This window comes from Castor canadensis, chromosome 2 (assembly GCF_047511655.1).
Source record: "Castor canadensis chromosome 2, mCasCan1.hap1v2, whole genome shotgun sequence".
Taxonomy (NCBI): Eukaryota; Metazoa; Chordata; class Mammalia; order Rodentia; family Castoridae; genus Castor; species Castor canadensis.
In genome coordinates, this window is record NC_133387.1 from 197731315 (window position 1) to 197758447 (window position 27133).

General features: G+C 39.8%; 1 protein-coding gene across 1 annotated transcript in view; it reads left to right on the plus strand.

The window, feature by feature from the left end:
* The window catches only part of Trpc6 (transient receptor potential cation channel subfamily C member 6), a 118492-nt gene that overhangs the window by 55630 nt on the left and 35729 nt on the right, over positions 1-27133 (plus strand). The window contains exon 2 of the mRNA XM_020161675.2: positions 14734-15508. Within this exon, the coding sequence (XP_020017264.1) occupies positions 14734-15508 (775 nt within the window). The remainder of the gene's footprint in view (positions 1-14733; positions 15509-27133) is intronic.

Here is a 27133-nt window from a genome sequence, read left to right on the forward strand (position 1 = left end):
GGCAGGGAGAACCTGTGCCTTCATAAAACCTACATTCACGAGAGAGACAAACATTCACGAGAGAGACAAACAGTAAATAAGCAAACGTACAAGTGTTAGTGGCAAGATGAAAAAAATAAAATAGAGAATGGAGACTTGGAATGTGAGATTTTCCTTTTAAATAGTATCTACAGAAGGTCTTAATGAGAAGGTGACTTTTAGATAAAGACCTCCTGAAGGAATTGGAGCATCAGAGTGACCAGGCAGAGGGTAGTGGAAGTACAAAAGCAAGAGCATTGCTTAGTACAGAAAGGAAGAGGAAGACGGTCAGTGTGGCCAGGACGAAGGGCCTGAGAGGGAGTGGGGAAGATGAAGAGAAACATGACAGGGTTGGACTCTTCCTGGCCAGGTAGGTCATATAGTATCTAGACGCTATGACCTGGACTAGGTTGAGAGCTTCTGAATACCTCGTGAAGTACAATTCACGATTTCCGAGTACAAGTGGATTTCCAAGTACTGGGGATGTGGCTTGGTGGTAGGGCATTTGCTGAGCTTGTGGAAGGCAAGTTGGACTCCCAGCATTACAAAAACCAAATCAAATGAAAACAAAATAAAAAACTCAGAAAGAAACAAAAGGAAGCAAGCAAACACAAAACAAAGCATAAGCAAGATTTTCTGATTAAATGGTTGGAAGTATGAAGGACAGAATGAAGTCGAGGATGCACTAGGATTTGTGTTTTCCTGAGAAACTAGAAAATTGGAGTGCCACTAACTAATATGGAAAGCAAGCCCAGAGAAGAAGATTTTGGAGAATCATTTTGTAGAATGCTTCACCAAAGTTCTCATCTGGCTGCAGGTTACTCACCTTAGGCTCTGCTCTCAGAACTGCTAAAAATGCTAGTAAATATTCTATTTATTTAAAAAAACAAACAAACCAGGAGTGTGGGATGATACACACCTGTCATTTGAGCAGTCAGAAAGCTGAGGCAAGAGGATCACAAGTTGGAGGCTGCCTGGTCATTTTCGCAAAGCCCTGCCTCAAAAAACAAAACTAATAATTAAAGAAACAGAATCAAATACTGTATTAACTGGAAGGGCCCTTGAGATTACTTTAAAAGCAAGGAAACAGAAGACCAAAGGGTCAACAATGTTTTTCTTTGAGTCAAACTGGCAGGAAGCAAATGGCTGAGGAGCTGGCCAGACGCCACTGTAAGATCCCGGGAGAAGATGTGCTTCTGGTTTGCATCAGTACTCTGGGCTTCAGCTAAGGAATAGCCACTCAAATAACCTTTTGGCCTATGGCAATTCTACTTTCATCTGGCTTCAATCTCAATGGGAATAGATTTAACAGCAGCTATGGGAATATACATGTGTTATCCCTTAAATTGGATCTTCATTCTAAGAAACTTCTCTTAATAAAGTCCTATTATTTCCTTGAAATAATACTGATCTGGGGTAACAGCATCTTGGGTGAAGATGAGTCAACAGTTGAGAGTTATAAACAGCTGTTTGACACTGGCCAAGTTCCTTTGAGCCCCATTTCTTCATATAGAAAGTAACTGTATAATTAAGAATAATTTTTGTGCATTTCCTCTTCTAGGAACATTCAAGGCAGGTACTTGCATAGTGACAAGGTTGAAAGAGACAGTTGCTAAGTGCCATCTTGGCATGTCCACTTTGCTGTGCTACCATTATTTCTTCGATGAGTAAAGGGGAAGTGACGCAGAAGTGTCAGGCACGCACACGGAACAGCCAAGTGGCTACCACTCACGCAGTGACTGACACCATTAATAGACTCGCAGAGTGGAGCAGATGGAGGAAATATGAAAGCCTTCGGCAAGTTCCCAATTTTAAATTCACCAGCATAGCAATGTGATGCACTTAATAAAAAGTGGTTCGAGTTGTTTTTATAGGGACTGAACAGGTCCTCTTTTTACCATCAAAGAAGAATAACTTCTCCAGGGAAAACCAGAACCTTGTTTTATGTTCATGGTAATGGTTGACCAGAGTGGTGGCTTCCTAATTTAACTGGGTTTGTGTTTTCCCTTAGTTTAGGGAAGTTGTGTACATTTGAAAAATTCCGTTTCCACAGAAGCGCATTGAAGATAGCTGCAAGAGGAAGAAGTCATATTGCATCCTCAGCTCAACATAGCCGGTTGCTTTCCAGAGACTGGCTAGTCACACAAGGTAGACTTTAGTAGAATCCTGTGGTTTATTCCTGATGTTGCCTAGGTGGAAAAGGTAGACAAAAAAAAAAAAAAATGGCAGGCAACCTTGCTCCTCAATGCAGTATGCAATTGTCCATGGAGGGTTTATCCTTCTGAGGGATGTACAGTGACCACTTTGGGGACGGAGTAGGGAGAGACAGACGCAGGGCCAGATGTCCTGCTGGTTGTAAAGACAGCAGCTCTGCATTGGCTTGCATTTTCCAGGACTCACTTGCAGTCATTTTGCAGGGACCCATGGAAATTTTCAGGTAAGCTGGATCCGCACAGCAAGGCACAAACTAGCTTATCATATTTTAGGAGTTTTCCTCCAAGTGTGTAACAGAATTCCCCTTCTTATTCTGCTAAGTGCTTACTTCTTTTCAAAAAATGAAAATGTTTAAAAAAATACAGAAAATGTTTAACATAAAATCCAGGTAGTGGTTACTTGTTGGGATTTGGGGGAAAAGGGTGATTTAAATAGGCACACAGAGGTCCTCAAATTTATTAGTACTCCAATATTTAGGTGGAGAGGGAAGGTAAATGATGTTGACTAATTTTAAAGTTGTAGTTCTCTTCAGTCTGCCTATATTACAACAATAAAAGTAGGTTTTTAAAACTGAAATAAGACATCTGCAAGTTCAAATTTACAATCTCGCTTTACCACTTATTAGTAGGAAGAACTCACTGTACACAATGACTTAGTATTGTGCTAGGGATCTATGTGGAACTTTCTAAATAAAAACATGACAAGCCAAGCATGATGGGTCAAGCCTGTCATCCCAGCACTCAGGATGTGAGAGCAAAAGGATCATGAGATCCAGACCAGCTAGGGCTGCAGAGTGAGACCCAGTCTCAAAAACAAGCAAACAAACCAAATGATAAAAAAAAACCCCAACAAATACACAATATTGAAAATTGCCACCAACCCTGTGATATGGGAATATTATAATCCTCATTTTATAGGAAGCCAGAGAACTGACAAGAGGCCAAGCTAGAGCCAGAATCCATGTCTGGTTGTTTACTCCCAAGTCTATGTTTTTGACTGCTATTAATCTAGAGTACTTGATGAAAATGTGGACAAAAATGAGAAAATAAAAGCAAAGCATAAAAACATCTACCATTATGACACAAGAAGTAGTATAAGGACAAAAGTATGAATTGTGGATTGTTTCTGAAAGTCCTTGGGCAATCTTTCCTATTTGTGATGCTTTTAAAAGCGTTGCCCTGTGTCTCAAGGTCACCATTCCATTTAAGAGAGCATTGCGGATTGTTGGAAGACCTTAGTTCTATCAAAGGAATAGGTAAAAATTGGAAAAAGCCTTATCACCATTTTTGTATTCAGATGTACAATTATTTTTCTCCCACAGACTTATGACCTAAAAACTGGTGTGTTATTAATTAGATTACAGCTTCTGGTAAGAGAAATCCTAAATGGATAGTAATTTTGCGGAAAGTGAAGCTGGATGGTCACATCAATGGAGCAATCTAGCTTCCTCTTCCTCAGCCTCCTGAATGATGCTGAAATACTGAAAAACATAGGATGTACTTCGCTTTAAAATTGAACTCTCTGCTGGTACAAGGAGTTTCTATAGCATCGCTGTTAAGCATTTGGCTATTGAAGACAAATTAAATTCCAACTGTACTGGATTTTTTTCTTTAATACTCCTAAAAATATAACAAACCAGAGTGGTCTTGGTTCAGTTTTCTTTTTGCACTATTTTCTTTCTACTGCTTATTTATTTTTAAATTAGTGAAATATTTTGTGCCTGGCCCTGGAATACAAAGTCGAGTTCAGGTTTTAAGAGCATGTGTGTATGAGAAGAGAAAGGGTGCTATATAATCAAGGGTGAAGATAAAAAATGGGAAACAGTGGCAGGAAGGCTAACACTCAGAGTGTGCTCAAGATTAAAACATAAATTCCAAGGCCATGAAAATGCCCTTTGGCCATGTTGACATCAGAGTGTTATTTTCTTAAGATGCTTATTTTATTTTTAGCTGACATATAATTATTGTATGTAACTGTGGACTGTAGGGTGATGTTTCAATACATATGTATAATGTGTAATGATCAAATCAGAGTAATTAGCATTTCCATCCCCTCAAACATTTATAACTTCTTTATGGTGAGAGCATTCAAAGTTCTTTCTTCTAGCTATTTTTAAATACACAGTAAAATATTATTAACTATAGTCACCCTACTGTGCTATAGGACACCAGAACTTTCTGAACTGTAATATTGTACCCATTAATCAACCTGTCCTTCCTTCCCCCTTCCCACTACCTTCCCAGCTGCTGCTAACCACTATTCTTCTAATCTCTATTTGTATGAGATTAACTATTTTTGGTGAGAATATGTGGTATTTGTCTCTGTGTCTGACATATTTCATTTAGCATAATATCCTGCAGGCTCATCCATGTTGCCACAAATGACAGTGTTTAATTCTTGTTAGGGCTGCATAACATTCCATCCTATATATGTGCCACCACAGTCTCTTCCTTCCTTCCTTCTTTCCTTCCTTTTTTCCTCCCCTTTCTTGGTGGCATTGGGTTTTGAACTCAGGGCTTTGTGTCTGCTACCCAGGCAGTCTATCACTTGAGCCTGCCCCCAGCCCTTTTTGCTTTAGCTGTTTTGTAGGTAGGGTCCTACACATTGTGCCCAGGCTGTCCTGGACTGTGATTCTCCTCCCTACTCCTCCTGCATTGCTGGGATCACAGGCAGGCACCTCCATGCCCCTCCAGCCTGGCAACTTCAGAGCCATTTCCAATGTTTCAATGAGCTCAGAATACCCTTCTTCTCATCCTCAGAATCCAATCTGAGTTGTTAATCCTAAACCTCATGTGAACATCAATTTAAAACTCAGATGGACGAATCTTAGTTACAGGCTCATTTTTTTAAATAATGGACTTGAATTTTGTGGGTGTCATTCCTGACATAGTTTATAGAATGGAAAAAAACCTAAGGAAAGGTGAGCACTGATGATACATCAGTGACTCATAATTAAAAAAAGCACTTACCACTCTCTCTGTGCATATGTTTTCATCAGTAATTTCTGCAGGAGTTAGTCATGACAAAGTCAATCTCATTATAGAGCTTCTACTGGGTGTTGTTGACTTGACCTCTCTGTTACCCTCTCCCCCCTGGGCCCTTGTCCTCTCTGTGCAGGGACAACATCAGTGCAGACCTGTGTGTGTGGACTGCACCAATGGGCTCAATTGTCCCCAGTTTGGGGGCTGGGTTTAGCCTGTGGGAGGCACCTATGGGAAATCAGAAGGCAGGACAGTGAGATCATTGCCTCTGGCTTTCTCCTCTAGGGTGGGCTGTTGCCATCTACCAAAGGTCAGAGCCTCTGTCAAGTGGCCCTTGCCTTACAGAGACCTTGCTTAGTTTCTGATAAAACTGCTCCCTCTTGTGTCTCTTCGGACCTATGCCTACTTTGTCTAGGTCGTCACTGCAGGGTGCCATATCGGAATGCCCTCGCTGCTGCCCACACACTCTTAGAGTCCCTTCATTTAACTCCACTTTATCTGGTTTAAGTGTGCTCTCTTTTTCCTGCCTGGAATCTGTCGTACAGAGAGGTTATTTGTGAAATGGGAAAACATCCTTTCGAAATCCACGGGACCAAACAATTGTTGCTAATAGAAGCAAAGTAGTTAAACTTGTTTTGTTTGGTGAGATAATTGGGCTACATTTTTCTTGTATTATACATAAATTTTTTAATATTCCCAAGAGTACTTTATCAAAATAGATCAGACTAAATGCCTGTGTCCAGAACTCTACCAAGAGCATTTCAAAGAAGGAAGATATGACACATGAAATGCATTAAGTCACATCCTGAAGGTTAACAAGGAAGGATGGCATATGGACACAGCTGTTAGAAAAAGCCAAGTTTCCATAGCTGTGCCACTGTTTCCTCACGTGGGCATTCTCTCACAGTTTGGTTTCTAATTTATTCAAACAAGATGTCAGTGGATGATTTTTAAAAAAGCAAACCAAAAATATGTCACGTGCACAGGTATTTTTCGGTCACACTTTTGCTGCCTCTCAATGAAAGTGACAAATGGCTCAGGCTGCTATAATTTCACTTGTGGAGTAGAAGGCAGCTGTGATGGAGCGTGACTGATCAAACAAAAAGTTAGGATTTGGTGAAATGAGAGGAGTTCATGGGGAAAAATCAAAACTAATTGGATCAAAATGAAGAATTTCTATTTGGGAAACCATCTGGAAGTTAGAGGAATTCGACAGTGCATTGAGAAGAGGAGTGGTCCTGCTCTTTGCAATGTCAAAAGACAGGCCAAAAGAGCAGGGCAAGTGGGAGAATATCAGTTATGCTTTTATGAATAAGAAAATCTCCATGGAGCCATTAAAATAGGGTTTTTAACTCTCTTTGTTCCCTTTGAGCTTCCTCCTTGCTTGAAATGAATATGAAATATTACACACACACACACACACACACACACACACACACTCTCCCTCTCTCTCTCTCTCTCTCTCTCTCTCTCTGTGGCTCAACCTTTATGTTTTGTTCCTTTTTTGTCGTAATGATTTGCTGTCAGGTTAATAGGAGGAAAAGGCTGTGAACTTTATTCCTTTGACAGAACTGATTCGTGCATTTGGCAATTATATCCTGAGTGCCTGTGATGTGCCAGTCTGTGGTGAATTCAGTGGTGAATAACGTAAAATAGCCCTTGCTCTAATGGGACTAAGGAAACCACTCTGATGCTTACTTACTGCTTCCTCAATCCCAGAGAAAGGGCCTGGGGTACGTGGGCAGAGACTGAGTGGACAAGGTATAAACCATGTTATGAAATTAGAATAAATTTTTTTCTACCATTCATCCTGACAAAGTGAGCAGCAAACTTGGTAGTTGTGTTGATTGTTAATCTGTCAATATCCAAGTCTAACTCTTCCCATGGAAAAATAATAGTGCCTGTAATAAAATATCAATTCTGGAGTTTCCTGTATTTCCACTTTCCTAGGATGAACCTACAAAGTCTGCCCTTACGACTGTCATACTGCATGGAAGCAAGTGCTATGTGCATCTCTAATATGTCTGCTGTGGTGGAACTGTGCTTGAATTCAGATATTCGCAAGCATTTCAAAGCAAAAGCAACAGTTAAGCTGGGTACTTAATATGGAGTTTGTATGGGAGCAGTGCCACTCAGTAAAAGTGCATCATATCTGAACAGGAAGTAGAGAAAATTGCCCTACATGTTTTGGACTCCAGGGCACAGTCTATTCTGCCCAGAAGCTAATTTGTGCTGCTGGCATCCTCAGTAGAGATGGATTATTCCATGTCTCACTGTCTGGGGCAACAGGCGCTATTTTGCTAGAGAAAAGAATCAGGGAAATGAGGTATGTAAAACCTGACTTTTATGACCTAATCGATATTTGAGTATCATGGGGGCAGTACCTAATTTATACTTTTCCCTAGAACTGGTATATATTACGATGAAACAAATTTTTTAAGTATAGACATGAAAATGTAGGTGATTAAACTTTTAACCATGCTGAGTGTAACTCAATTGATGGGGGAAAATATTTTTCTTAAATAGAAGAGCTCACGTTGCAAATTGTCCTTAGGTGAAACGAAAATATCTGCTTTCTTGGCGCAGTGCCATGGACCGAGTTGTCCTCTTCTTAATAGGTGGTTTGTTTAAGCTATGTTTGCTGTTACCATGCAATTCTACAATATAGTTTTATGTATTTTCAGAGAGGTTAATATCGTCTACTAACATCAATCACCTTTCTTGAGAGGTTTCAAATGTTTGTTACTTAGAAATTGTTTGCATATTCAGCTTTTATATTTGAAAGTCGGGAATGAGGCAACACTTTTGTTGCTTCTCTAGATTGAGAGAGAGAAGAGCAGCAGAGTGGCGGTTGATGCATTCTGTTCTGTCAACATTCAAATAGCTCTCACTGTGTCTCACTGCCCATGCCATGGGATCTGACTTCGTTGTGCATGTATTTATCCTCTCTCCAAAGCAATAAAAATGCTCATGTAGGCATCGTATGTATGGTTTTTCTGTAGACGCAATGTTAAAGAAATCCAGACCTTTTAATAAAAATGTAGATGAAATTTACGTCTCTGCATTTGATTAATCTTTGTGGCATAGCATCTAAGGCAGGAGATGCTTTACAAGTGAAAAAAATTATAGAAATGTCTGTGCTGCTCCTACCAGAAAAGGAGACATGGGTGTGAAAACCACAGGTGTGAGAGGCACAATGGTTGGGAAGGAAAGGGGGCCTGTCCTCAGAATGAGTAGCTTGCCAGAAAAGAACTTGCCGTTTCTTAAATGGACATTAAAATAATAAATCACTATTTTTAAATTTTAGAATTAAAGATGTTACAACTCAAGGTAAATTGTGGAAAAACTTTGGAAACCAGATTAAAAATTGGGATTTTTCTTTCTTTCCTGTTCCTTATTTTTTTGTGTGGTGCTGGGAATTGAACTCAGGGCTTCAGGCTTGATGGGCAAGTACTCTAACACTTGAGCCACACCCAGTCATTTTCTTTCTTTTAAAAGACAAAATCCACTTACATCAATTACTTTTTCACAGGTCTTCTAATGGAATAAGAACTGAAAAATGATAAAGCCCCAGTATACCTTCTTGTTCTTATAAGTGCATATTCCTTAAATTCCTTTAAATTCAATGATCTGAATTTAAATCCTTCCCATATTTGTAACTTCAATTGACTGAAAATAATCCTCTGAGAGAGGCTGGAATAATTTTTTCTCCCATTTTTATGAATGGAAAAGTGTAAAATAAAGTGTTGGTTCTTGATCTTTTGGTATTTGGTATTGTTTTATGTCACTTTGTCTGTTTAAATTTTTAGTCATATGACAACTTTTCTTGCAAGTTCTTGCTCTCACCGGTATTTTCATTGCATTTTTAAATCAATCCCCTGATCCTAGCTCATTTCCCCTTAACTTTGTATTTTTTTTCTTTTCTAAAGCATTGTCCATATTCAACTGTCACTTCTTCTCTCCCTAAGCTTTGAGCTTGTCTAGAGCAGACACTGTGGACGTAACAAATATAGAAGAGAGGAAGTGAAAGAGAGGTGACTAAAAAAGTGACAGAGAAGGGAAGAGGGCTAAGATTCTCAGAAGGAGGATGATGGATGGCTCCTCCTGTAACACACCTGGATGACCTCTCGTCTTTTTTGCCTCATCTGTCCTGTTAACTCAGAAATAACACTGCCCTTCCAGAAAGTTCCTTCCAACTCAAGACCGTCATCAGGTCCAGTCTCGTTCTCCCGAGAGACAACCCCACTCCATTAGAAAAGTGGTAGGAGTGCTTCTTTAAAAAGTGAAAAACAGTATTTCAGAAAAACTGATATAAAATTACAGAGAACAAAGCAAGTGAGCATTTTTTAAAGGCAATTTAGGAGTAAGTCCTCTGAAATGTAGTAGCAGAAAAAAGTCAACAGATAATATTAGAGGATAAAGTTGAAGATATCTTCTAGAATATAATGCAGAAAAGATAAATAACAGGAAATAATGAGACAATTATGTAATGCCCAACATCCAAAAAGAAGACACTTCAGAAACAACACTGAAAGCAGGAAATAAAGTGATCTGAGAAGCAGAGTGAGAATCTTTTTCAGAAAAGACTCCCACTGTTGCCATAGATTAAAAGTTGTTTATTTATTTATATTGTTGGGCTGGGTGGGGGTACATTGTGGCATTTACAAAAGTTCTTACAATGTATCAAATATATCCTAGTTGAATTCGCCCCTCCACTGCTCTTGCTTGTTTTCGCCTCCCCCATTCCTGGAACAGCTTTCACTGGTCTCACTTTTGCATTTACATACATGTGTGCACAGTATTGGCACCATATTCACCCTCCTTCACCCTTTCTCCACATCCTCCCCGTCCCACTGCTACCAACGCCCCCAAGCAGGACCTATTCCACCCTCCTGTTCTCCGATTTTGTGTAAAAACAAAATAAAAGGATAATTTTGTTTGTTTAAGATACCTACACAGAGATTTTTCTTGTGACATTTCCACATATATTTGTATCATAACTAATTCGGATTGGTTATCTTCTCTATTTTTCTTCTTTCTACCTTAGTCCCCTTCTTATAGTGGCTTCAATATGTTTAAAAATTTTATATTCATTCTTATATAGGAAGTCCATCAGCCATATTCACCTCCTTAACTTCCTTCTTTTACCCTCCCCCCTCATACGTGATCACTCCTTAGCGTGACCTGTTTTTGATAATATTGCTGTATTTGTATTAAGTCTATATTCTGCATATGAGAGAAAATGTGGCTTTTGCGTTCTGAGCCTGGCTAACTTCACTTAAGATGATGTTCTCCAGTTCCATTCATTTACCTGAGAATAACAAAATTTCATTCTTCTTTATGACTGAATAAAATTTCATTGAATACAAGTACCACATTTTCTTAGACCATTCATTAGTAGTGGGGCACCTTTGCTGTATCTGTAGCTTCACTTGTGAATAGAACTGCAATAAACAAGGTCATGCAGGTGTGCAGGTGCCTTTATTGTAACCTGACTCACATTCCTTTGGGTATATTCCTAATTTCTGCATCACAAGGCAGTTCTGTTTTTAGTTTTTTGAGGAACCTCCATACTGTTTTCCATAGTGGCTGTACTAGTTTAGATTCACCAACAGTGTATGAGGGTTCCTTTATCCCACATCCTCGCCAACATTTGTTGTTGGTGTTCTTGATGGTAGCCATTCTAACAGGGGTGAGGTGGAATCTTAGTGTGGTTTTGATTTGCATTTCTTTTTGCCCAGAGATGGTGATCATTTTTTCATGTGTTTTTAGTCATTTGGACTCTGTTCAGTTCAGTTGTCCATTTTTTCATTAGGTCATTGATTTTTAGGGAGTTTAGCTTTTTGAGCTTCCTGTATATTCTGTTATTAATCCCTTGTCAGATGTATAGCTGGCAAAATTTTCTCCCATTCTGTGGGCTACCTCTTCAATTGATAGACCATTTCTTTTGTTGTGCAGAAGCTTTTTGATCTCATGTAGTCCCATTTGTCCATCCTTTCTCTTAGTTGCTGGACTGCTGGAGAGCTACTGAGGAAGACCTTGCCTATGTCTATTGCTTCCAGGGGATTCCCTGCTCTTTCCTGCACTAGCTGCATGGTTTTGGGTCTGATATTAAGGTCCTTAACCCACTTTGAGTTGGTACTTGTACAGGGTGACAAACATGGATCTAGTTTCAGTTTTCTGCATGCAGATATCCAGTTTTCTCAACATTTGTTGAAGAGGCCGTCTTTTCTTCACTGTGTGTTTTGGGTGCCTTTGTCAAAAATCAGGTGGGCATAGCTGGATGGATTCATATCTGTGTCTTCTGTTCTGTTCCACTGGTCTTCATGTCTGTTTCTGTGCCAGTACCATGCTGTTTTTATTGCTATGGCTCTGTGGTACAGTTTGAAGTTAGGTATTGTGATACCTCCAGTCTTACTCTTTTTGCTCAGTATTGCCTAGGCTAGTCACAGAATTTTGTGCTTTCAAATGAACTTTAAGGTTGATTTTTCAATCTCTGTGATGTCATTGGAATTTTGATAAGAATTGCATTGAACATGTAGATTGCTTTTGGTTATATAGGCATTTTCACAATATTGATTCTATCAACCCATGTACATGGGAGATCTTATTTTCTGTAGCCCTCTTTAAGTTTCTTTCTTCAATGGTTTATAATTTTCCTTATAGAGGTCTTTCACATCCTTTGTTAAGTTTATTCCTAGATTTTTTTTTTAGATTAAGGGTTTTTAATGAGTGCCCAGCACTCTGGAGGTAAAAGGGCTCCCTCCAACAAACTATCACATAGTTTTAGGTCACTAGAGACAGAGTATCCAGAATTAAAAGCATACCATACTTCTCAACTATAGATACAAAAATGAGACTCTAACAGAGCATGGCTTTCAGAATTACTGTCAACCTAGAATTCTTTACCTAGCCAAACTATCAATTAAGTTTAGAGATAAGATAAAGCCATTTTTAGACATGGATCGTCTCAAAAACATTAATCTCCCATGTGTGCTTTCTCAGTCAGCTACTAGAGGATGTGCCATTCTAGAAAAAGGAAGTAAACCAAGAAAGAAGAACAGGAACATAAAAGAAAACAAAGCACCCAAAACACTAGCAAAGCAAAAAGAATCCTCGGAATAAAAGTAAAAGGAAGATTCAAAGACACCATCAATTTATCAAGTTTAGATTAGCAATTTAGACTGGTGCAGAAGAGGTTCTTCAAAGAAGCTAAAATTGAAAAGAAACCATGGAACATGTTGAATGTATTCAAATAAGATTTACATTGAAGGAGATGAGACTCCTTCAATTAATTGACTGAATTAGTTATATATAGAAAGAGAACATTAAGTAAATAAAAGTAATTTTTAAATTCTGGGTATTTGGTCATGGGAAAACTGAACCAGAAAAGACTCTGTCATATACTATTTGTTTTAGCTAGGACTACCATCTGTAGTGTCATGATTTTAACAGAAAGTAGTTATCTTAAAAAGTCTTGATGTAACTATATTGAAATGACAACATACTGCAAAGTGTGTTTGTGTGCACCTATGTGGATATGTGTTGAGAAGGGGGTGAAGTTATGGGGGGGAGTTGTGAAAGGCAGGTAAACCCTCAGCTTTCATTTTGGCAAGTCAATAGGTAATGTCACACTGGAAAAATAAAGAAATAGCAATACAACCAATCTTTATGAATACAAGGCTTTAAATTATAAAATAATCAGCTAAACTACTTAAATTGAAATTTATTGCCTCTAGAGATCAGGAAATGGGAGAAAATGAGAGACAAGGCCTACTATTTTTTGTAACAATGTTACAGTGTTAACATGCATTTCCTTGATAAAATTAAAATTAGAATAAAAAACCAAGATAATAGCTAACCCTCCAAATAACACCTGCCCAGAAAAAATAGCTATAGACATCACTTCTTTGTTTTTAAACAAAAGTTACATATACGTTATCTAAAGATTATCATACTGTATAACTAGCTATTGGCTGTTCATGTCATATTTTTTTAATTTAAGAAGTTGCTCCTTTAATGAAACAGCAGTTTGATTGGCTTTGAAGGACTTTGATAGATAAAGGATCACTGGTGAAAAATCTTCTATGAAGAATCTTTGTGATATTGCTCTTTAAGCTCCTTAGTGACCCATAATCTGTCACTAAGCTCTTTTCTATTGTTGGGATCACTGCCCTAGACAACACTGCCGGGAGATGTGGTACCATGACAGGTAAGGTCTGGAAGGAAAGATTGCTAGATTCTCTAGACCTGGCCACATTGGGTGGGAAGATGGCGTATGAGTCTTTGATCCATTGACTTCTGTGTCTGTAATGGTTTTTAAAGAGGGATGATCTTTTGACTATTTGTAAAGAGAGGAAATAATACTGATTTATCAGACCATTCTTCTTTTCAGCCTCCTTCATAACCTGGTCCTTTCTCAATTCTGCAAGAACTTGCCCTCTTTGGGTTCCCAGTTAGTGATAGTAGTAAGGTTTGAACCTCTAATACAGATGAGAACCCTTCAAGCTCAAGAAGACTTTACAACCCAAAGTCATGAACAAATAAGGGACAAAAAAATCTCCATTGTAGCATTTTGATCAGAGGAAGAATATTCATTTCATTTCTTATCACAGGCTGAAGGCTGCAGTCAAGGCTGGCCACTTCTTTGACAACTGTCTCTGTCACAGAAGAACTGTCTGTATCACAGAAGAATTGTCTCTATCAAGAAACCCGCCTGGTTTCTTGATCACATTGTTTTCAAAGATTTTTAGGATGGCAGTCCAAGCATTGATGGTCCCTGTTAGTGAAGCCTCTCCCTCAATATCTAGATGATTCCTCCTAAGGAGGAAGTTCCCCATCTACACCCAGACCCTGTGTCACTCGCAGAACATGTTTCCCTGCCTCCCTGCCTCCCACTCCTGCTCCCATATTTGACGTGTCATTTTCCCTCAAAAGATGGGTTAGCTGTCCCTCTGCAGGCTTATCACTTGGTAACAGGGTAATGCTGATTTGCTCACTTCTCCCTTTAGACTGGAAGAGTTCAGGAGCTGAAAAGTATCTAGTATATTTCACGATTGCTTTTTCTAGGTCTAGTACTGTGCTCGACCATTGCACAGGAGTGACTCAGTAAGTATCGACGACTTGAGCACATTTGCCATTGTATCTACTTTTCTAAAAATAGCTTCACTTTCTTGGTCATTTTGGTGAACTGATTATAAGTAAGAGAGTTAATCTTTCCTAAGTCTTTACCATCTGTGGTAGAGAAGCATATATTAATCTTGATGTGAAAAATCATGGAAATTACCAGAGTCTCCACCCCAATCTGAAAGGTTAAAATCTGCTTGGCTTTCCTTTTTAAAGGAGACGTTCTTGGAATCCATTAACAAATGAATGCATCTTCATGCTATAAAAGAGTAAGTCTAGGGATGAAGAGACACATCTAATATTCTTGAGGGCTGCATTAGATGAACGGCAGGTCATTTGGCACACTAAAATGCTCTTAATACAATTTGTTCACAATCTTTCTGTTTTATTGCAGCCGGGGCACTGAAAATAGACTGACTCACCGGCGGCAGACAGTTCTTCGTGAGAAGGGGAGAAGGTTAGCTAATCGAGGACCAGCATACATGTTTAATGATCGCTCAACCAGCCTATCTATCGAGGAGGAACGCTTTTTAGATGCAGCCGAGTATGGCAACATCCCCGTGGTGCGGAAAATGCTAGAAGAATGTGCCTCCCTCAATGTCAACTGTGTGGATTACATGGGGCAGAATGCACTGCAGTTGGCAGTGGCCAACGAGCACCTGGAAATTACAGAGATTCTTCTGAAGAAAGAAAACCTCTCTCGGGTTGGGGATGCCTTACTTCTAGCTATTAGCAAAGGTTACGTTCGGATTGTAGAAGCAATTCTCAACCATCCAGCTTTTGCTGAAGGCAAGAGGTTAGCAACAAGCCCTAGCCAGTCAGAGCTCCAGCAAGATGATTTTTATGCTTATGATGAAGATGGGACACGGTTCTCCCACGATGTGACTCCCATCATTCTGGCTGCCCACTGCCAAGAGTATGAAATCGTGCACACTCTCCTGCGCAAGGGTGCTCGGATCGAACGGCCTCACGATTACTTCTGCAAGTGCAGTGAATGCAACCAAAAACAAAAGCATGACTCGTTCAGCCACTCCAGATCTAGGATTAATGCCTACAAAGGCCTGGCAAGCCCAGCTTATCTGTCATTGTCTAGTGAAGACCCAGTCATGACAGCTTTAGAACTTAGCAATGAGCTGGCAGTTCTGGCCAACATTGAGAAAGAGTTCAAGGTAGGTCACGAACAGTCCGGACCTTGCCTTCCACAAGTCAAAGTCAAGGTTCCCATGGTGTGCTAGTGACTGTGGAGAGCAGGTAGTTTTATTTTCTTATTCAACCAACTCCTTGCTGTAATTACTGTAGCAAAAGTTCTGATTGATACCATTTAGTAATGACCTACTGTCTACCAGACATTTTACATTCATTATGTCTAATCCTTATCATAGCCCTGGGAAGATGTTATTATTTCCCATTCTGCTGGAGAAATGGAGTCGTAGAAAGATTAAATAAGATCCAAGTTCAACAACTGGTCTATGACAGAGCTGGGATTAGTATACAGGGCGCTGCACTGTAAGACCTGGATTGTTTCTCCTATAAAATGCTGTGCCTATGTGCAAAGCACAGTGAGAGATGCTGTTGTAGTCAGAAAGATGCACAAACTGAAGGGAATCACAGTCTGACCTGAGGGACAGATGCATGTGTGACTAAATGTGGTATAAAGCAAAGTGCATCTACCTGGTAGAGCTGCCAGCAATGTGCTAAGAAGTGCAGAGAAAGCAGTATTTAGCTTGTGCTAGGTTTCATCAAAGTTTCATGTGAGATGGCATTTCAGCTATATATGGCAAATACATAGGATTCTGGAAGGCAAAGAACAAGAGATAAGATATTTAGGTCAAGGTAAGCAAAAGCAAAAGCTTGAAGATATGAAGGAAGAAGGCATTTAGGTCTTAAGCAGTCTCTTAATAAGAGCATCTGGAGAGAGAAATGGTACGAGATGCTGCTGTGGTCCATGTGGTCTGCACTGCATTTGGAGAGGATGAACACTTGATTCCTAGCCCCAAAGCATCCCCATGCTTGCTCCTAAGTCTGTCTGTGAGCTATCTGATTGGTCAGATAGTCTTCATCATGTTCTACTAAGCATTGTCATTACTTATGATATGCTCTTCTCTGTGACTAAACCCGGTGCAGCTTGGGATCGGGTCTGATTCATCAATATGGTGTTTCACGAAATACATAATGATTTTATTCTCTCTTCTACATGCTATGAGAAAGCTTGTCTCTATACACCACATCTTGGGAGAGTGCAGCCTAGTCTCTCTGTCACTGAATGAACAATGGTGTGGCATGTGTTCCACTGATCTGGGTCTTATCTCTCCAGGGAGGGGAAGAGAAGGGAAATGGCTTCAGTGTGTACTTAGCTTCCAGGATGGAGATAGGAGTTTTTCTTCTGTCTACCTGGCAGCTAAGACTGCAGGTGAGACAAGCAAGTGTCCTCTTCCAAGTCTGTCTCAGATTCTCTTTTACTTTTCCCTAGACTCATAGGACGCAGTGGTTCAGAGAACTCTGCAGATTCAAATTAATGCAGTTTCTTCAACTATGGTACATGTTAAATTGATTTTTAATTTATGTTTACCTTTTATGTGAATTCACTGTTTAGGTTTTGACATTTTTTTTCCTTTTTGTATCTTTGTGTACACACTTGTAGAAGCACTGAAGACTATTACCTTTGTGGCCATTCATTCATTTACCTTTTGACATCCTTTCAGCCCTTGTTTTGGAAGGGATGAGGTGTAGTACAAAACTCAAAGACAATTTAGTCAGTAATCCTTAATTTATAATCAGAGTGAGAAAAGACTTGCAGGTAGTAAATATACTAGTGGCATGAATCAGGGATTTGGAAGCTGGCTGTTGGCTCAAAAGTAGGAAGAATAGCATGTAACCTGGACGTGGACTCTTCATTGTCGGTAAATGCATTGCAGTTTGTGGCAGCTTCTTTGGGATTATGATGGTGAGATCCAGACATGCTTTTTTGTTCATTCTACATGCCCAGCTCATGCAGGTGTCAAGTCCTCCATTCACACTTTCTCTGTTATCTCTGTTGTCTTTAGCAGTTGCTAAGGGTCTAAACATTTCAATAAATCTCTCTGAAAACAGAGAGATGTTGTTATTCTTAATGTCTTTAAAAAATCATTTTCAAGGCAGGTGCCAGTGACCATCCCAGCTACAGAGGAGGCTGAGATAAGTAGGATTATGATTCCAGGCCAGCCCAGGCAAAAAAGGTTCACAAGACACCTTGTCAACAATAAAAAACTAGATGTGGTAGTGTGCCCCTGCCATGGCAGCTATGGCAGGAAGCATAAAATATGACGATTGTGGTCCAAGTTGGCTTAGGCAAAAAGCGAGATCCTATCTCAAAAATAACCAGAACAAAAAGGGCTGGAGGTGTGTATGGCTCAAGTGGTAGAGCACCTGCCTAGCAAGTGCGAAGCCCTGAGTTCAATCCTTGGTGCCACTAAAAAAAAATAATCATTTTCAAAAATTAAATAATATTGTTAAAAGAACTTAGACGTTTTAAAAGTCATTTTAAAAGTGTGTCCTAGAACTTGACAATCAACAGTTTTTTTTCTAATTATACCTTGATATAAATGGTCCTTGTTTTGCCCAGGATAAAAGGGAAGTTCTGGGCTCTTTAAAAGTAAAGCCTTTTACAAATGCAAAGCAAAAAAACATCTAGCATTAAAATAAATACTCTGTCCTCTGAGACTAGTTTGGAGAACAGTGAGGGCAAGCTGCCATTGGTTTCCTCTCAAGGTAGCCAAGGCCTCCCAGCACCCAGGCTATGTGACAGTGTCCCCAGCATCCAGACTCAGCCGACAACCTGTGTGACCCTGTGGGCTGGAGAAGCTAATACCTCTAGATGAGCTTTCCTGCTATGTCTATAGCTTTTACCCTTCAAAAACGACTTATTTTTTTCTCATTTTGAAACAATATGCAGATATGTTAAAAAAGAAAAACATAAAATTGAAGACACTTTTAAAAATCATTCCTAAATTTGCTACTAGGAAATAAACACTGACACTCTGCAAACATGCTGTTACATATCCTCCTAGTTCATTTTGTCAAACTCCTTGGAGTGTCAGGAAATAGCCCTCAGAGGATGGACCTGGTCAGCCTGGTCTGTCTCAACCTGAGAGAATGGGTTTGCCACAGGGAATCCTCCCATCTGTTTCAAATTTGGAAAATTCTGTGTTTATTGGCACATTTAAAAATTGATCTCTAATTTTTTGTAAGTTGAAATATGTTTAAGGGGTGATTTCTACATGGTGTACTCATTGCCATTTAAAAACAGAACTTTAAAAACTTTTTTTGTTAGCATACGTTAGTTGTAAAGGGGTTTCATTGCAACATTTCCTTATGCGCTTACAATGGATCTGCGTTAGGTTCACCCCACCATCATTCTCCCTTGTTCCTCTCCTCTCTTTCTTTTTCTTTTTTTAAAATTTCTTTTATTCATATGTGCATACAATGTTTGGGTTCCCCTTTTTCTTAAAAGAACTTCAACTGGTTTCATTTTTCTATTTTCATGCATGTATACAAAATACATCACTCATATTCAGCTTTCTTCCCTCTCTCCATCCATCCTCCCCTCCCACTGACACCCACCCCCGACAGGACTTGGTCATCATTTTTTAAGTGTGTATTGATTGTTCAAAGGGGGTTTGCCATGGTGTTTCATGAGTGCATGTATTGTACCTTAACCAGACTAACCTCCTTATCACTCTTTTTCCTTGTCACTCCTACCCCTATTGTTCAATAGCTTTCAGGGCATTTCCTTGTGCCATCGTCATGCACAGATGCAATGTGTCTTGGTATTATTCACTCTCTATCATTCTCTTTTCCTTTCCTGGCTCCCCCTAGTCCCACTACTGCAAACATGTTTTTTCTCTCTCTTATGTGTTTATGTATAGATTTATCTTTCAGTTCTAGCTTCCACATATAAAGGAAAACTGTGACGTTTGTCCTCCTGTGCCTGGCTTACTGCACTTAGCATGATGATCTGATCCCCAGTTCCATTCATTTAGCTGCAAATAACAGAAATCTCATTCTTCCTTATGGCTGAATAATACCCTATTGTATATATATATATATATATATATATATATATACACACACATAATCACATTTTCTCAATCACTCATCAGTTGTAGAGCATCTGGGCTGTTTCCAAAGCTTGGCTATTGTGAATAGTGTGGCAGTAAACATGGGTGTGCAGGTGGCTCTGCTGCATCCTAATGTATATGCCTTCCTTTGGGTGTATGCCAGGAGTGGTATTGCATGATCATATGGTACCTCTAATTTTAGTTTTTTGGGGTTTTTGAGAAACTTCCATGCTGTTTTCCATAGTGGTTTCACTACATCCCCACCAAGAGTGTGTGAGGGTTCCTCTTTCCCCACATCCTAACCAACATTTATTGAGGTTTGTATTATTGATGATAGCCATTCTACCTGGAGTGAGGTGAAATCTGAATGAAATTTTGATTTGCAGTGCCTTTTACAGCCAAGGATATTGAACATTTATTCATATATTTATTGACCATTTGTACTTTTCCTTTTGAAAATTGTCTGCTCAGTTCATTTACCCACCTATTCATTAGGTTGTTGATTGGGAATTTAGTTTTTTGACTCATTCTGTAGGCTGACTTTTCAGTCTAGTGACTGTTTCCTTTGCTGTGCAGAAACTCTTTAACTTGGTACAATCCCACTTGTCAATCCTTTCTCTTAATTGCTGAGCTCTTGATGTTCTATTGAAGAGGTTATTATCTGTGCCTGTAGGAGTCAGTGTTTTCCCTATTCTTTCCTATAGCAGTTTCACAGTTTGCGGTCATACACCAAGATCTTTGATCCACTTTGAATTGACACTAGTACAATATAGCTTCAGTCTTCTACATGTGGACATTCAGTTTTCCAAGAGCCATTTGTTGAAGAGGTCATCTTTTATCCAATGTATGCTTTGGGCGTCTTTGTTTAAAACAAAAAATGGTTGTACTGCATAGATTTGTGTCTGGGTCTTCTATTTTGTTCCTTCGGTATCCATGTCTGTGTGTCAGTACCATGGTGTTTCATTGCTGTGGCTCTGTGGTATAGTTTAAAGTCAGGTCTTGTGATACCTTCAGTGTTGTTCTTTTCGCTTAGGATTGCTTTGGTTATTCTAGGTCTTTTGTGCCTCCATATAAAGTGCAGGTTTGATTTTTCTATCTCTGTGAAGAATGTTCCATTTGAAATACTTGGTTTTGATGTTCCCACCAAAATATTGATCATATATATTGTTCTTGGTAATACATTTTCACAATATCTTCTGATATTTTCTTGATTTTTTTCTTCAGTGATTTATAGTTTTTGTTGAATAAGTCTTTCACTTCCCACATTAAATTTATTCCTAGGTAATTTTCTTGATACTATTGTGCATAAAATTGATTGCTTTCTCAGTGTGATCATTGTTGGTATATAGAAATGCTACTGATTTGTGTGTGTTGATTTCATACGTTGCTACTTTGCTGAACATGTTTATGCTATCTAAGAGTTTTTAGGGTGTTTTAGGTATAAGGTCATATCATCTGAAAATAGGGATAATTTGGCTTCTTCCTTCCCCATTTGAAGTCCTTTTATTTTTTTCTCTTGTCTTCTTGCTCTGGCTAGGAATTCCAGTATTATATTGAGTAAGAGTGGGGAGAGTAGACACTTCACCATACTCTGAATTCAGAATGTGTTAACATGAGCCAGTATGCTGCATTTCTACTGCTGAGCCTCATCCCCAACAGAAATATGTATTATTGTGGAGAAACTAAGTAAGCCTCTCAGGATTTATAGCACCTGGATTCATCATTAGGGGAGACTTCCTGTTCTTCATACACTGGAGGTGAGAGCAGGAATTTATTTTGCAAAGGAGTAAAAAAAAAATCTGTTTTCAAGAAAATTAGTTTTCGGAGAGTTCAGGGTCCAATAATTGATCCCTTTAAGTTTATCAATGTTCTATAGCTCCTGGGAAAGTCTTTGTGTGTCTGAAGACTTCAGTTGTTTGAAGACAGCTGATCTATTTTGTAGTGGTCACAGAATGAGAACTTTCACAATGATTTTTGTAAGCTTCAAAGTATTGCTTCTTTAAGGTCCTCACCTATTCCCCTCTTCCATATTGGCCCATAGTCCATTGACATCAGAAGAACTCTAGGGGAGTTGCTGCAGAGTTTCTCAGGCAATTTTAGTCTTGTGCCTAGAATTTTCTAATCTAAACAAATTGCTTTATTACTCCTCTCACCAGGGTCTGTGGCTGGCTCCCAGCAGAGGGAACACCAGACCACAGCAGAGAGATTTAACAGTTAGATGAAGCCAAAGGAATAAGAAGAAAACCAGTGGCCTTGGGGAGTCGGAGGCCTTTAAAGAACATGAGGAAAAACAGATTAAAAAGATCTTAATCTTGTATTGTTGTGTTGTATATTTCAAAATAGCTAGAAGAAAGGATTTTGAGTGCTCTCACCACAAAGAAAGGACAAATGTTAAAGGTCATGGAAATGCTGATTATCATGCCATGGATACATGTGTTATAACATCTCATTTACTCCATAAATACACACAATTATTAAATGTCAGTTAAAATAAAGTAAAACTTTTAAATAAGGAATCGATAATTTATTTTTGCTCATTATATATTTATATTAAATATTTCTAAATCATTTTAGGCTGTAGTTGCACGAGACCTTGGCCACTTGGAATTTAAAAGTGGGAAAGTAGGTTAAGCTTAACTTTGGCAACAAACACAAAAGGAGTTTAAAAAAAGAAAAGGAAGGAAGCGGGGAAAGGAAAGGGAAAAAAGTGAGCAAGCAAGAAAGAACTTTGGTTCTGATGGTACAGGAGGAGAGCAAGCCTACTAGCTTCTCCTCTTGACTTGAGTCTAAGCTCAGAGCAGGGATGACAAACTTCAAAGGGAAGGAGATCAACACCAGGGATGGTCTTGTCCATAAATTCATGCCCCTCCTACAATTCCTTATCTCCTTTTGGTGTTCTCCATATGTATCTAGACTTATGTCTCTAAACTCTTTTTTGAATTTATTTATGTTTGAGATTGTTTGTAGTGACACACATGCTTCCTTTTATCACCCCTAAAATCATTTCTTTTATGGATCAGGGATTGTCTGCATCTGTCATTCTGGATAGCTAGCTTTCCTGGAGCCTTTCCAGCTGCTGTCTGTCTCCTAGAGGTTGGTGCTTTGGCTTGCACGTGGCACTCCAGATGCTTCTACACACCATGACAAAGAGGGATGGTGTTTTTAGGTCATTGCTGTGTTCTGTTGAATAATGTTCAAAAATGTCTGGAATTATTTAAAAGATAAATACCCTCCAAGTAACTGGCGGAGTTGAAATGTAGCAGGAAGGCGGTATGATTGGTATCAGACCACGCAGGGTGACAAAGCCTGGCACGCACTTCTGCATGTTAGACTCACAGTCCCTAAAGTACAGAGCTGAGATCTCAGCCAAAGAGAAGGAGGGAATGTACGTGTTGACCTTTATGAATTATTCTAATGCATCCACACTCTGGCTTTTTGAAATAGCAGTGCTCAAGTTCTCCAAAGTTAAGAGAAATTAGGAAAGCAGGAATTCGGATCCAGGTGTGTTTTGGGTCCAGTCATATTCCTTTGTTTTCATCTGTTATCACAATTTGCTAGTCTGTGTGGACTCAAAGTGAAGTAAGATACAATCCTTGTCTTGAAAGATATTTGAGTATGTTTAAGAGTGGCAGATGTATAAACGTGACTGCAGCAAAATGATATGTGTGTGTGTGCACGCGTGTGCACTTGTGTGTTCTTGCCTTTGTATTTCCCGTCAGAGTTTAAAATTGCTGGGTAGAGAAATTTCATTATCACAGAATTTTAAGTCTTTGACTTAAAGGGAAGATCATTGTGACATTGGGCTTTGTGAAAGTCCCTGGCCCCTGAGATCACTTGTTTATCTTTATCTTTGTTCCTCCTAGTTCATAACTTCAGTGGGACTTGAAAAATTTTGTTCTAAGGAAGAAGAAAAGTGGTTGTCAAACACTACATCAAGTTACATAAGCATCTGCTGGTGATGCTAACAACCAGCAGAAAAGTCAGTAGTCTCTGACATTTCTTGGAAAATGTCTTTCTCTAATTCATGTTTTGAAATGGTACCCAACCTGTTGAATAGTGTCTATCTTTCCATTACAACCTTACATAGGTGTACTGTAAATGCTTGCTAGTTGTCACCAAATCAGTTGTGACAGAGGTCATTGTGCCATTTGCTGACAGACTGAAGAGCTGCAGAGTGCCAAAAGCATGGTTGGTCACTCGTCACTACCTAGAAAGTAGTATTCTACACTGACCTTACACCTCATGTATGCCATCCCATTTTGCAATACTTCCATCTTAGCAAGACTGTGGTGTCTTTCCCAGCACTGGTGCACAGAATATTTGTTGAAGGAACACATGAATGGATAATTGCTTTATTTTCAGATGATATCTAGGAATCTCAACAGGCCTTTTTATTTGTTTGCATAGCTTTGTGATGAGGGGATGAGAAAGAGCTGGATATTGTTTGAGCAATAACGAGAGTAATAATCATTACTATTAATCAGAACTGCCTTGTGCCAGGAACCTGGCTTCATTATCTTCTGTCATCTTCACAGCATCCCCAGGAATGGGTAATGGTACAACCCCATTTTACTCATGGAGATTACAAAGCAGTAAGAGATTAATCATTTGCCCAAGTCACATAGCTATTTATTAGGCTGAGCCTAGTTTCGAAGCCAGGTCTCTCCTGCTTCAAAGACTGCACAGTTGATTACTGAGAGCCAAGTCATGTATTTTTCTCAGCCTCATTACTTTCTATGAAGTAAATTTCATTGTTTTTATACTGAAGACCCACAGATTAAAATTACACAGCATAATTCCTTCCTTCCTTCCTTCCTTCCTTCCTTCCTTCCTTCCTTCCTTCCTTCCTTTCCTCTCTCCTTCCTTCCCTCCCTCTCCTTCTTTTCCTGGTATTGAGGATTGCACTCAGGGCCTCATGCTTGCTAGGCAGACATTCTGTCACTTAATGCACATCTCCAGCCCTTTTTGCATTCATTGTTTTTCAGATACAGTCTCATGTTTTTGCTTGGACCACAGACTGAACCTTCCCCTCCTCATACCTCCTGCATAGCTGAGATGACAGATGCACACCACCAAGCCCTGATTATTTGTTGAATTGGGATTTTCCTAAACATTTTTTCTGGGCTGGCCCTGAAACACAATCCTCATGATCTCTGCCTCCAGAGTAGTTGGGAGTAGAGGCCCCCATGTCCGGATTGTATTTCTTCTACTATGCAAATCTGTGCATTTTAGGATGACTCCTTGAAAGGACGGTTTTAACAGGGATGTTTTTATTTTTGTGTAGTCTCTAAATTCTGTTCTGTCAGCCCACAATCAGTCACCTCTTTTCAGCTAGAAGATTAATAGGCAACTGCCTATTTCTAACTTACTAATTTATGGCATAGTGTGTGACCCAAAGACATGACCCAGAATTAAGTCAATCTGTTAGCTTCTCTTTTCTTCTCAAGGAACCAAAACCACAGTGCTGCACACTGACTCGTGACAATGCTGCATGCCAGCTAGTGAACCACTGTCAACATTTCATTTTAAGTGAGTTGACATGTCAATTTGAGAGAACTCAAACTATGGAAGCCTTTGTGAATGGATTCCTATGTTTAAAAATGTTTGTATTTCTGAAAGCAAGGCCATACTCCTTTTTTAAAAATTCTTTTAAAAAAATGTGTGTTTGTTTGAGAATGGTAAAATTAGAAACATTTAGATTAAAATATTCAATATATCACAAAGCTTCTGACCATGACTTTCAGTCTACTAAAAAAAAAGTTACTGTGCATATGAAAGATCACACTCTCTTTCCAATACCTGATTTCATCTCAACCTTCCTAGAATTCTAGAGCACATTGATTTGGGCTATTATTTTGCTTTCTACAAAAGGACTTAGGATGCTTCTATAATTGAGCTCTCTATACAAGTAAAGCCAGGCGTATTCAATTTTGTTATAGGTCCACAGTATCTTATGACTATCTTGAGGTGGCCTGTTTCTAGCTCTTGTATTTAATGACATAAAGTAATAGTTATATGTCATTGCTAAATGCTCAGTTTTATGCTAAGTACTTTACATGCAAAATCTCCTTAACTTATTTGATTTTGCTAAGCCTCAGTTTTCTCACTTGCAAAGTGAGAGTGAAAATAGCACCTGCCTCAGAGAGTGGTTTTAACTTAAGGTCATACAGGTACTAAGAGGAAGAACTGGGATTTGATTACAGGCACGTGTAGCTGTAAAAGCCAAGGCTTCTACCATGATAGGACAGGTTAGGATAGGACAGGACAGGACAGGATAGGACAGGATAAGACAGGACAGGACAGGATAGGATAAGACAGGACAGGACAGGACAGGACAGGATAGGACAGGACAGGATAGGACAGGACAGGACAGGACAGGATAGGACAGGACAGGATAGGATAAGACAGGACAGGACAGGACAGGATAGTACAGGACAGGACAGGATAAGACAGGACAGGACAGGACAGGATAGGACAGGACAGGATAGGACAGGATAGGACAGGACAGGACAGGACAGGATAGGACAGGATAGGACAGGACAGGACAGGATAGGACAGGACAGGACAGGACAGGATAGGATAGGACAGGACAGGACAGGACAGGACAGGATAGGACAGGATAGGACAGGCCAGGACAGGATAGGACAGGACAGGACAGGACAGGATAGGACAGGACAGGACAGGACAGGTTAGGACAGGACAGGACAGGACAGGACAGGACAGGATAGGACAGGACAGGACAGGACAGGATAGGACAGGATAGGACAGGACAGGACAGGACAGGATAGGATAGGACAGGACAGGACAGGACAGGATAGGACAGGATAGGACAGGACAGGACAGGATAGGACAGGACAGGATAGGACAGGATAGGACAGGACAGGACAGGATAGGACAGGACAGGATAGGACAGGATAGGACAGGACAGGACAGGACAGGATAGGACAGGACAGGACAGGACAGGATAGGATAGGACAGGACAGGACAGGACAGGACAGGATAGGACAGGATAGGACAGGCCAGGACAGGATAGGACAAGACAGGACAGGACAGGATAGGACAGGACAGGACAGGACAGGTTAGGACAGGACAGGACAGGACAGGATAGGACAGGACAGGACAGGACAGGATAGGATAGGACAGGACAGGACAGGACAGGACAGGACAGGATAGGACAGGACAGGACAGGACAGGACAGGATAGGACAGGACAGGACAGGACAGGACAGGACAGGACAGGATAGGACAGGATAGGACAGGACAGGACAGGACAGGACAGGATAGGACAGGACAGGACAGGACAGGACAGGTTAGGACAGGATAGGACAGGACAGGAGAGGATAGGATTACATGGGCAACAGCTGTACTTAATATCTCAAAGCTTATACCAATAACTCTAATTGGCTATTTTATGGAAAGAGCAAAGCTGCTTCCTCCTAACCCTGTTTATGGTATTTGGCCAGAGACCAGTTTGGCGGAGACTGAACTGTTGTTAGCTAAGACACAATTTGCTTTCTCACTTTGCTTTTATAGACTCTGTTCAAACTGCAGTTAGCAAAGGGTAACCTGTTTAGCAGTCACTAAACTGTCCAGAAGTTCCCTTGGCATACTGTAGAAAGAGGAGGTGCTTTACACATAGCCAGTGTGAGGTCACGCTCTACAGAGACTCCCCAAAATATCCACTAACTGACTAACATCC